This window comes from Lactuca serriola, chromosome 6 (genome assembly GCF_051521515.1).
Source record: "Lactuca serriola cultivar US96UC23 chromosome 6, Lser_US96UC23_V15, whole genome shotgun sequence".
Lineage (NCBI taxonomy): Eukaryota > Viridiplantae > Streptophyta > Magnoliopsida > Asterales > Asteraceae > Lactuca > Lactuca serriola.
The window spans coordinates 155841507-155851047 of NC_136413.1; the positions used below are offsets into that span (position 1 = coordinate 155841507).

The 9541-nt window shown below is 29.6% G+C and overlaps 2 protein-coding genes across 2 annotated transcripts; both read right to left on the minus strand.

The window, feature by feature from the left end:
• Positions 1-665: 665 nt before the first annotated feature.
• On the minus strand, positions 666-3160 carry LOC145057134 (Aldolase superfamily protein). The gene is made up of 13 exons (XM_079004910.1): positions 3001-3160; positions 2801-2921; positions 2642-2720; positions 2485-2560; positions 2307-2390; positions 2112-2216; positions 1953-2033; positions 1799-1863; positions 1658-1727; positions 1470-1547; positions 1289-1386; positions 1086-1221; positions 666-992 (listed from the first exon to the last, which is right to left on the minus strand). Exons 1-13 carry the CDS (start codon positions 3058-3060, stop codon positions 846-848), a joined length of 1200 nt encoding a protein of 399 aa, XP_078861036.1. The 5' UTR covers positions 3061-3160; the 3' UTR covers positions 666-845.
• Positions 3161-5204: 2044 nt separating this feature from the next.
• LOC145060286 (uncharacterized) lies at positions 5205-6083 on the minus strand. Its single transcript, XM_079007979.1, has 3 exons — positions 6010-6083; positions 5582-5821; positions 5205-5469 (listed from the first exon to the last, which is right to left on the minus strand). Exons 1-3 carry the CDS (start codon positions 6081-6083, stop codon positions 5205-5207), a joined length of 579 nt encoding a protein of 192 aa, XP_078864105.1.
• Positions 6084-9541: the final 3458 nt, after the last annotated feature.

Sequence of the window (9541 nt, forward strand, 5' to 3'; positions counted from 1 at the left end):
TTGAGGTTAATATGGTGGTTTAATTTTGTGAAGTAGAACAGAAGAGTGTTGGAGAAATATAAGGAGAGTTTGAAACATGTTTGGTGGAGAGAAAATGTAGAACAGAAAATAGGTGTTAAAATGTGTTTTTCTGACATTTTCCTTATTATATGGTGTAGTTTACATCAACAAAATATTTTCAAAGAAGTAGAGCTTAAATTACTTTTAATATTAGAACAATTCAAAAAAATCGTTATTGATTATTATAATTGTACTTCCAAGGGGTTTTCGGAGTTTTGTTATTGAATGATGACGATCAAACAATCCGTTAAAATAAGAAATGAACGGGTCCACTATATCATCCATCTTAAAGGCCTCTAAAAGCGCATTAATATATTAAAAAGTGCTATGCAAGTTTTGATTTTTGATTTGACATTTCTTACACTAAATCTTCCAAAAAAAAGAAAAACGAAAATACACTTTGGTAGAAAGTAAATGGTAATCAAGTATCTAAATATTCCATTACAATTTAATAATTTCTAGATTTATAATCAAACTATAATACACTTTAGTTGTTTTTACTTTTTACAGACGCGTCATTGATGTTTGTAATTGTAATGTTGATTCTCTTTTATGTTTGTGAAGATATTATGGAAATATTGTATCATCCTTTTCATTTTGCTACGTGATCTCTAATCTCTATTTCGCAAGAGATTTATTATTAGTGGAATGTATACGTTAAAAAAAAAACAATAGATACAAAAAGAGTCGAATTGCTTTTAAATAAAAGTTACAAACCACAAACAACATAACATATATCGGATTCCATATTTCCAACGTGCGACTTTCGATTTTGATCCAATCACTCAAACATTTGGTGGTGGCCATATTTTTCCAAATAACTCTTCCACCCTTTTTGCTTGGTCCGAATAACCATCCATCCCCGCCGCCAAAAGTTCCAATGCCGCGGGCCCCATCGCAGACGCAAACTTAAGTTGGTCCCACTTCACCAACTGCAAATATCAAATACACTGTTATTCTTTCAGTTATTCTTTCAGCAACCCCTGAGCTGATCCACACTGTGTCACCCTTAGGGAATACATTACCTCTTCTTCGGTAAAGTTATATGCAGCAGCTGATTTTGAGGAGAGTCTTTCCACAAATGTATATTTATCATCATCAGGAGTAGTGGATTCCTTTAATGCTTGCAATATCTTCAATGGAGTGATTATATAATCCACCCTGTAAAATTATTAAATATCTAATATATTTCAAAAATAATAATAATATGATATTAAATAAATTGTACCCTAAAAGATTGAAAACATCCTGTTTGTTTCGAACCGAAGCAACCATTAATTTGGATTTATGCCCGTATTTGTGAATATAATTGTAAGCTTTTGTCACCTATAAAAAAAGGAGCTTTTATTAAATCACAATTTCTATAATTGTGATTTAATTGTCATTAAATAATGAGTTATGAGATTAACCAAAGCCAATCCAGGATCTTCTCCTCTTTTAAGAGCAGCTTCTATTTCAGGATCACCACTGTGGTTGCGAGCCCAATCCTTAAAATGTATAAAATTAGGGTTTACTAATTACTAATTACCATATTGGAACTTAATAAATAATATCTAAATAAAATAAAAAGTAAAAAAGTAATGAACAGTTTAATTACCCTAAGGCGACCCACAAATATTTGAATAACAGAAGCACCAGCTTGAGCAGCAGCTGCAGCTTGAGAAAAGCTGAAAAAAACAGTAAAAAGAAATAAAATGAAAAATTTAAATGAAAGTTAAATGAGTAATAAAATTGATACCTGTATACAAAAGTCATATGTGTTTGTATACCCTCAGATTCCAACAATCTTGCTGCTTCAATTCCCTGAAGAAAATAATGATTTTGTATAAAACTATATAATTCTCCAATGACATAAAAACTAAAAAAAAATATATATTTCATTGCATACTCACTTGCCACGTGGCAGGGATTTTGAACAACAATCTCTCAGCAGGGACATCAATACTATTGTACAAATTCAACAGGTTCTCAACCTGCACATCAGTAATTTACAAAGGGTATAAAGGGTATAAATGTCAAGAATTATAATTTGTAAATTGTAGTAATAATACCTTTCCAACAATAGCATGGGTGTCATATGCTAAACGAGCATCAACTTCAGTTGAAACACGACCAGGTACTAGCTTTGATAGCTCACCACCAACATTTACTAAAGCCTGTTAATTTCTATTTACTTATCAAAAACAGTGAATAAAGAAAGTAAAAAAGAAAAAGGTAATTATTGATGCCAAAAATGGAAGGTTTACCTTGTTCACAAAACATGTCATGCGAGCTTCAGGGCTCTCTAGACCATAGCAGTGTTTATCTGCTAATGCAGTATCCACAGCACCCTAAACATAAATGGTGAACATAGAAGAATTGAGATAACTGAAAATGAAAACAAAGTTTAATCAAATTGATAGTGTACATAAACACAAGTTTTACCTTGAAAGCTGTATCAGGGAGGCTGCAAATGCCTAATAGAAGAGATGAACTAACAGTTGCAGCAGTTGGAGGAAACCTATGTGTAGTTCAGAAGGCAATCATTTAGTTTGAAGAACAGTAAAGTATAAGATCAATTCATCAACGGAATATATACAACCTCTCGAAATCATCGAAGACAACAGTATCCGGAACGACTTCGCTAAAGCGTGATAGAGCATCTAATTCAGTCCTTCCACCTACAGATCAAAAGCATCAATTAATTAACTAATACAGTTAATTTCCTCAATTAGCAAAACGAAACTCAAATTTGATCTACCGGTGTTGGGAGAAGCAGAGAAATCGGTGAAGGAGGCTCGGATTTGAGTGCATGATCTGCGAGAGTTGAAGGCGGGAATCGGGAATACGGATCGAACAGGGAGTGTTGATCTTCTGTTGTGCTGGTGATTGATGAGTTGATCAACGGGTGAATTAGAAGTAAATGCAAAGAATTTTGTTGAGGATATGTGAGGGCATTACCTGAAGGAGAGTGGAAGAAGAGGAGAGTGAAGCAGTGTGGAGAGAAGCAGCTGCTGCCATTTTCGATTGATTTGCAGGTGAAGAGAGTGGGTGTGGAATTTGGGGAAGATGATAGAGAGAAAAGGTTTTATATTTCTACTGATCTACTCCCTTCACTACTTCACTGATCACTGTTATTTTAATATTTTAATTTCTTTTTTATTTTTAACATAAAATTTCTATATTTATGTAATTTTATCCATTTATATGAGATTTTTTTAATCATTGAATACAATAAATTATCAACTGATCATTTATAAAATTTAATTGTAAATTTTTCTGAATATAACAAATTAAACATAATATAAAATGACTATAAGGGTGCATGACAGTTTTTAAAAGCTTTTAATACTTAGTTTTTATATAATTTTATATTTTTAAAAACTTTCAGCAAGTTGCAGAATATTTTTATATAAATAGAAGTTGTTGGCTTGTTGCCGAATGTTTTTATATAAGAGCATGGGTGTGGGCAACTAGTTATAACATTATTTTGGTATCATCTAACATACCACATCACTAATGGTGTTATAGCACAATATGGGGAAATATTTATCATGTTAGACCATCCGTTATACCCATTACATACCACATATATGGTGTGTGTCACATCAACACCATATTTCTCTACCATTAACATGTGATACATAAATACACCACCCCACCTCATTTTTTTTTATTTAAATTTAATTCAAAAATACATTAAAACATATTTTTTTTAATTAAATTTAATTCAAAAACACAATAAAACATATATTTTTTAAACTAGTTTTTTATTCAATGAAACAAGATTACATTAATTTAAAACAACAACATAAAATTAAAAAAAAAAAAAACATAAAAATGCAACCACAAACAACTTAAACTAGTTTTTAAACCTTATTTTTAATCACTAAATTTCGGGCACTCTTTCAATTTTCGCCAAACTTTGACGTGTTTAAACGGTGTGTTTTGTGTCTTCATATTGGTGCATGACCACAACAAACGGGTCGCCTTCGTGTACGTTGTTTATAATAAAGTTATAAATATCATTGAATTCAAGGCATTCAACCCTCATATCGCGATACTTCGAATATATTTCATCAAGACTATGACTTTGGCAACCCATTAAATCATAGAAAACGTTTCCAACTTTTATCTAAAAATTATGAGGCATTAATGGGTCTTCTGAAGCCGCTACCCATACTCGTGCTAAGTTCTCTTCTTCATTTTCTGATCAATTCATCCTTTTAAGAGCCATTGCTTTTGGAAGAATGCAAAAGAAGTGTGTGATTTTGTGAGAAAAGAAAGAATAAATTATGTGAGTATGTTTAATAGAAAGTGTGATATTTATAGAAGAAGTTTAATATGTTTGAAAGGTAAAAAAAAAAAAAAAATCAAACTAGCCATTGCAAAACATCAACCAATAGCTATTTCCATTTGATTTCGTGGAACACACAACAAAACACGACGACCACGATCGACCACAACCGGCCTGGATGGTGTACACGGTCGTGGTCGTGGTCCATGTATACCACAATTCTTCTCGTGCATTGTATTCCGTATGACTTTACATCTTGTTATAACACCAACTTTTTTCACTTTATAATTTCTTTTTTATTTTTTTTCGAAGTTCTTTTTTTAATTTAAACAAATATATTTTAAATATAACATAATAAATAAAACATAATATTTAAAAATTATAAATAACATAGAATAAAAAAAATTTTAAAAATTAAAAATAACATAAAAATTAAATTACACATAACATTTAAATTAAAAAAAATACAACACTATTCGTTAAAAAACATTTTTTTAAAAAAACTAAAAGCAATTCGTTATCGTTGTCGTTACCATAGAAGATATAATCCCCCAAGTTCTCTCGAAGTTGTATGTGTTTATTTGCGTTTTGAATGTCAACGACTCGATATAAATACTCTGCTGTTCCTGGTTGAAATTAAACGTGTCTGGGCTCCATTGGGATATGGTGTGCAATATTTCGTCCTTTATCTTCTACTACATTGTTATATATTATGATACATGCATACATGATGTATCGTAGAGTTTCTAAATCCAATGGATGTGCTGCATGTTCAACTATATGTCACTTCGCCTTCAGCACTCCAAAAGCACGTTCCACATCCTTATGTGCTCATTCTTGTCTTCTCTTAAAAAAATTGTCTCTTTCTTCAACTGGGTGTCAGAATGTCTTCACAAATGTGGAATACTGAGGATATTCCATTTGTAAGGTAATACTCATATTTGTATTCGGTTCCATTCACCATGAAAGGAGCATCCAAGGCCTTTCCATTCAAAAGATCGTCGGATATTGGCGACTGATCAAGAACGTTGACGTCGTTGTTGAAACCCGCAACCCCAAAAAATGCATGCCAAATCCATAAATCTTGAGAAACAACAACCTCTAAAACCAACAAAGGTGATCCGTGATGACCACTTCAGTATTGCTCTTTTCCATGCTACCAGACAATTTTTCCATTTTCAGTGTGTGCAATCAATGCTTCCGATCATTCCACGAAACTCATGGCGTTCTTCATGTGACACATACAATTCTTGCAAATCATGCAACGAAGGTTTCCGTAAATACACGTCTCCAAATGTTTCAACAACACCCCTTGATAATGTATACAAACTCTCCCTTGTAGTTCTTTCGGACATTCTCATGTAGTCGTCCATGGATTCGGGTGACTCCCCCATAGCCATCAAAGGAATGGCCATGGCACATTTCTGCAATGTTGTAAACCCTCGTCTACCTCTAGCATCATATCTCAATTGAAAAAATTCATACCTAAACATAAATAAATACAGTTTAAAAATATAATACATTTGTTGTAAAATTAAAGAAACATGTAGTACATTTGTATTTATTTTGTATAAAAGTATAGTAAAGAAGAGATACCGGCTTTCCAAGGCGTTGACAATCCGTAGGAACATATATTCTTACTCAAACGAAATATTCTTTTGAAGTCCTTCGACCTGTATATATAATTATCTGCAATATAATCGCGATATAGATGCTCGTGTCCTTTCTCACGATTTTTGTTTAACATTGTACATCTTGTTAGTAGCGGAGTTAGGTCTGGTTGTAGTAGTTCGTTAATATAATACCGATACATCATCCTGAAGAATATATATCCTCATCGGACGAGTCGAAAGGATTCATAATTTTTTTTTGAAGATGATTAAGATTATATAGAGAGAAAGAGAGAAGTTATGTGTAAAAAATTGTTTAGATATAATAGGTATTTGTATAGGAAAATAATAATCAATTTTGAAGTTTTTTTTATTAAATTGACCGTAGTCAAACAGTTTGAATTCAAAAACGGTCGATTTTTTCCTCGTTTCATCCGGTGAAAACGGCAACAAGAAACGCCATAACAAGACTAAACGAGAAGGGAGGAGCGGTGTTCATCTTGTTATGACACCGTTATGCCCCTCCACGTATCGAAAAACAAATGCCCCACACCGCATGCTTTAAATAAAAGTTAAAGTATTCAGTTTATATTTAGTAACCATCTATTTTAACTTTCAACTACCTCAGTAGTTTTCAAAAAAGATACTCATATACAGATATAGATTTCCAAAAAGACTCATATACAAATAGGCAAAAATGGTTTTCTATGTGTAATTTGTGTCTTTTGAAGATAAATATTTAATATGATATTTATAAATTTATAATACAAAGCTTTCTAATATATAATGATTTTCACAAGTTTAATATAATCTTATATTACATCATCCGTTATATCCATCACTAACTATCATAGTAGTGGTTGTCACATCATCACCACACTCCCTACCACTAACCATGAGATACCTACCACTAAATACACAATTCTACTTTATTTTTATTTTTTAAATTTAATTCAAAAATACATTAAAACACAATAAAACATATTTTTTTATTTAAATTTAACTCACAAACATAATAAAACATAATTTTTTAAAATTAGTTTTTGATTCAATGAAACAAAGATTACATTAATTTAAAACATACAACATAAAATAAAAAAGATAATAATAAAAAAATATATACATATATATAAAAATAAAACTACCAACAACTTAAACTAGTTTTTAACTCTTATTTTTTATGACTAAATTTTGGGGACTCTCTTAATTTTCGCCAAGCTTTGACGTGTTTAAACGGTGTGTGTTTCGTGTCTTCATATTGGTGCATGACCACAACAAACGGGTTGCCTTCGTCTACGTTGTTTATAACAAAATTATAAATCCTATTGAGTTCAAAACATTTAACCCTCATGTCGCGAAACTTCGAACATATTTCATCAAGATTACGACTTTGGCAACCCATTAAATCATGGAAAACATTTCCAACTTTTACCCAAAATTAGGAGGTATTTATGGGTCTTCTGAAATAGTTACTCATGCTAATGCTAACTTCTCTTTTTCATTTTCTGACAAATTCATCATTTTAGAAGCTATTAGTTTTAAATCTACCAAGCAAAAGAAGTGTATGATTGTGAGAAGAAGAGAAAAGAATTGTGTAAGTAAAATGAGTGAATATGTATGGTATTTATAAAAGAGGTTTAATGTTGTTTGAAAGGTAAAATTAAAAAAAAAAAGATTTTAAACCCTAAATATGGCCGTTACTCAACAACCAATCAAATTGGTCGTTTCCATTCGTTGTCCCGAGCACGAATGCCCACAACTAGAAACCACCACGAGCCACCGGGATGGTGTGCACGATTGTGGTTCATGGCCACCTAGGCCACAAATTTGTCCGTTGTGACCGTACCGGACGGCCTTATAGTTTTTAAGACTTGCCGGTCAGTGGATTTTAAATTACATTATATATATATATATATATATATATATATATATATATATATATATATATATATATATATATATATATATATATGTTCAGGTTCATTTGAGAACATACTAATTTTGTGAGACCGTGAGACGCAATCTAAAAAGAATCTTAAAATATATATATATATATATATATATATATATATATATATATATATATATGTTCAGGTTCATTTGAGAACATACTAATTTTGTGAGACCGTGAGACGCAATCTAAAAATAATCTTAATATATATATATATATATATATATATATATATATATATATATATATATATATATATATGTTCAGGTTCATTTGAGAATATACTAATTTTGTGAGACCGTGAAACGCAATCTAAAAAGAATCTTAAAATACAAAATAAAATGAAAAATCTGAAAATTATTTTTTTAATTATTATTTTTTGTCACTTTTCTTACCTAAAAAAGAATAAAAGTAATAAAAAGAATGAAAAAAAAATTACTGTTTTTTTAAAAAATACGTGAAATATTATAATAGAATATTATACTGTGAATATTCTAATGTGATTTTTAGAATGTTAGAATATTATACTAGATTTGAGATATGTAAAATATTATAATATTCTACTAGAATATGTAAAAAAATGATATTTTTTTTTGGTATTTTTAAATTTTTTTTTTGGAAAATATAAATGATGAAAATAATATTTGAAAAAAAAAATCAAAAAATTTCAATTATTTTGCATTTTAAAAAGATATTTTTTATGTACAAAATAAGTGACTATGATTGCAAGTCACGGTCTCACAAAATGAGATCGTTTCACATGAACCTAAGCTTATATATATATATATATATATATATATATATATATATATATATATATATATATATATATATATATATATATATATATATATATATATATATATATATATATATTAACCAACAAATTATTATCATTTTTTTTTGTTGTGACTATGCATTTTCATTAAAATACATATTATAGTAATTAACTAAGTAATACAATTGTAGCAATCACGTGTTACAGCGAAATACATTCAATATTTAGATTTGACTTCTATCGGCTTACAAAACAAGATATCATGTTAAATTATGTTGAGTGTTATTGGTTCCATCAAATTGCATGTAACACAAACTCAAGTAAGTTGAGTAAATAGAATTACAAGATGTTTGATTGTGTAATGAATATTGTGACAAAATCTTTTTATTGTTTGTATAACATATCAAGATTCATCGCTATAAATTTCTACGTAGAATGGTACCATAAAATGATTTATATACTCTTGGTTACATCGTATATGTTACCTCTTTGAAAATTCATCAACTATAGTCTATATGTATAATAGATATGAAACTATCAATAGCGATTATCAACTTGAAGCAACAAATTTTAAATTTATACAATATGTATTAGATCTTGTTTTATTACAAATGATTATCAATTTAGTTTATAAAAAACAAAATAAGAAAGATGTTTTTAACATTATCTTTAAACTGATAACAAATAATATTGATAATTGCATGCATGTACATGGCCGTGTTAGACTCTAGTCAATTGATTTAATTTATAGATATTTTTTGCAAACTAACTTATAGTTGGAAGTTGTATATGTATTTTTGACAAATTAGTTTTTTTGGAAAAATAAATGTAAAGTTTTTAAATATATTGAATCACATAAAACATAG

Coding starts and splice junctions, on each gene's coding strand:
- LOC145060286 (XM_079007979.1), bottom strand. CDS start 6,083: ATGTTAAACAAAAATCGTGAGAAAGGACACGAGCATCTATATCGCGAT. Junction 5,822..6,009: donor GCAGATAATTATATATACAG/GTCGAAGGACTT, acceptor ATTTATGTTTAG/GTATGAATTTTTTCAATTGA. Junction 5,470..5,581: donor TTGCATGATTTGCAAGAATT/GTATGTGTCACA, acceptor GCAATACTGAAG/TGGTCATCACGGATCACCTT.
- LOC145057134 (XM_079004910.1), bottom strand. CDS start 3,060: ATGGCAGCAGCTGCTTCTCTCCACACTGCTTCACTCTCCTCTTCTTCC. Junction 2,721..2,800: donor CTCTGCTTCTCCCAACACCG/GTAGATCAAATT, acceptor TTTGATCTGTAG/GTGGAAGGACTGAATTAGAT. Junction 1,548..1,657: donor TATTTGTGGGTCGCCTTAGG/GTAATTAAACTG, acceptor ATACATTTTAAG/GATTGGGCTCGCAACCACAG.